A 2500-nucleotide genomic window follows, 5' to 3' on the forward strand; every position below is an offset into this window, starting at 1 on the left:
TGCCACCTCACTGCCTCACTGCCACCTCACTGCCTCCTCACTGCCTCACTGCCACCTCACTGCCTCACTGCCACCTCACTGCCTCACTGCCACCTCACTGCCTCACTGCCACCTCACTGCCTCACTGTCACCTCACTGCCTCACTGCCACCTCACTGCCTCACTGTCACCTCACTGCCTCACTGTCACCTCACTGCCTCACTGTCATCTAACTGTCACCTCACTGCCTCACTGCCACCTCACTGCCCTCACTGCCACCTCACTGCCTCACTGCCACCTCACTGCCTCACTGTCACCTCACTGCCTCACTGCCACCTCACTGCCTCACTGCCACCTCACTGCCACCTCACTGCCACCTCACTGCCTCACTGTCACCTCACTGCCTCACTGCCACCTCACTGCCTCACTGTCACCTCACTGCCACCTCACTGCCACCTCACTGCCTCACTGTCACCTCACTGCCTCACTGCCACCTCACTGCCTCACTGCCTCACTGCCACCTCACTGCCTCACTGCCACCTCACTGCCTCACTGTCACCTCACTGCCTCACTGCCACCTCACTGCCTCACTGCCACCTCACTGCTCCACTGCCTCACTGCCTCACTGTCTAAGACAGTCATTGTGCTGATAATAAAAGCTTATAATAAAGGTACACATTCTTTGCATTAAAAGAGTTACTGTGTGTGTGTGTGTGTGTGGGGGGGGGGGGGGGGGGGGCAGCAATGTGAATGAACCTGGACCAAATCACCATCCTCTACATCCAGCATCTGACTGGCTGATTATTTGCCATGGTGATAGAACCTCTGTCCTGATTGGCTGTGAGAGAGGTAGGCGTGGCGTGGCGGCTGAGACGAGCTCTGAAACGTAGCCTGGAGAGAGAGAGATTTGTTTTCTTATTAAATGCACAAGAAATAACTAAAATGGCCTCATGGCACCTCAGGAGCTTTACCCCTCAAAAATTTTGCAATAATCTATTAAGCAGACTCCTCTGCCGCTCCTCTGTGGATTATTTTCCTTTAACAACACAACACGTTCCCGACAGACTGGTAACTCCGTGTGAGGAATGTTCCTGTTCTGTAATATGTTACAGAAGTCCTCTATTATAAACTTGTCAAGGCTCGAGGTCGCAGAAAATTCATGATATCCATTTGGAACAGGAGTTTGGGAACTTAGACACACTCTATCGAGCTCCGTCTGAACTCTACATATCAGGCAGTGTAGCTAAGGTAAGCTAGCTTGTAGCTTGGTTATTAATTAAGCTGAATCCAATAATACTAATAATACTACTACTAATAATAATGATACTAATAATAACAATAAGGTTTTATGGGGTGTAATGTGTGTGTGAACGGACCCGCGTGCTGTGGGAAGGATCCGGGTGATGCTGGTCTGGGTGGGGGGAGCGTACGGCAAGCCGGCCTGCCCAAAACACAAAGAGCCAAACAGATGTAGAGGATGAAGCATGACATCACAGATCACACGTGTGTTTGTGCCTCGTGTGTGTCTCGTGTCTTAACCTTAGTGTGAGGGATCTGCACAGCGATGGAGGGAGTGGGCAGCAACCTGCAGCACTGGGATGGAGAGCCTGAGGGTGCATGGGGCCTCAACGCACTCTACACACACACACACACACACACACACAAGGAGTTTTTTATCATTCAAACAGATTTCCCCTTTAGTCTGAATAAATAGTGCAAAGAACAGCCCATTTTTTACTCACAGAGTCGGTGAAGCCTGACTGCTGGTTGGCATGTTCCAACTGCTTCTGTAAGGGGATCCCAGCGCTCGGGAGAAAACCTACACACACACACACACACACACACGCACACGCACACGTGCGTGCAGACACACAAGAACACACATGCTTAGAGAATGAGAGGAGACATTGTATTTATGTCTTTTTCATTTTTCTCTCTCTTCCACACACACACACACACACAGTCACACACGCACACATGCACACACGCAAGCATGCATGCACACACACACGCACGCGCAGTCACACACGCACGCGTCACACACGCACGCGCAGTCACACACGCACGCGCAGTCACACACACACGCGCAGTCACACACACACACACGTACGCATGCAGACACACAAGAACACACACGTTTAGAGAATGAGAAGAGACGCTGTATTTATGTCTTTTTCATTATTTTTCTCTTTTCCACACACACACACACACACACACCTGGCTGGGACGTGAAGTGAGTGTGTACGGTGTAGCCTGGTTGCTGATGAGGCAAGTACTGCATGGCCTGGAATGCTGATGCACCTAGACGCGCACACACACACACACACACACACACACACACTTCAAAATTATTTCAAAGCAACAGTTATGACAAAAATATGACATAAAAAACATGACCCTCACACTGACACACTAATCCCACTGTTTCTATTTCTGATCAGAGCGTCGACCCTAACCCAGTACTCATACTGTACCACACCTCTGATGTGGGCGGGGCTGCTGTAGGTGGCAGGTGCTGATTG

General features: G+C 50.6%; 1 protein-coding gene across 1 annotated transcript in view; it reads right to left on the bottom strand.

Moving 5' to 3' along the window:
• The window catches only part of gps2 (G protein pathway suppressor 2), an 11151-nt gene that overhangs the window by 1138 nt on the left and 7513 nt on the right, over window positions 1-2500 (bottom strand). Inside the window, 8 exon segments of the mRNA XM_053230605.1 lie at window positions 1-218; window positions 258-333; window positions 500-868; window positions 1355-1419; window positions 1518-1613; window positions 1721-1797; window positions 2196-2279; window positions 2458-2500. The exon segment at window positions 1-218 is cut by the window's left edge and continues 1138 nt beyond it; the exon segment at window positions 2458-2500 is cut by the window's right edge and continues 129 nt beyond it. Of these exon segments, the coding sequence (XP_053086580.1) occupies window positions 745-868; window positions 1355-1419; window positions 1518-1613; window positions 1721-1797; window positions 2196-2279; window positions 2458-2500 (489 nt within the window). The 3' untranslated portion in view covers window positions 1-218; window positions 258-333; window positions 500-744.

This window comes from Pangasianodon hypophthalmus, chromosome 27 (assembly GCF_027358585.1).
Source record: "Pangasianodon hypophthalmus isolate fPanHyp1 chromosome 27, fPanHyp1.pri, whole genome shotgun sequence".
In the NCBI taxonomy this organism is placed as follows: domain Eukaryota; kingdom Metazoa; phylum Chordata; class Actinopteri; order Siluriformes; family Pangasiidae; genus Pangasianodon; species Pangasianodon hypophthalmus.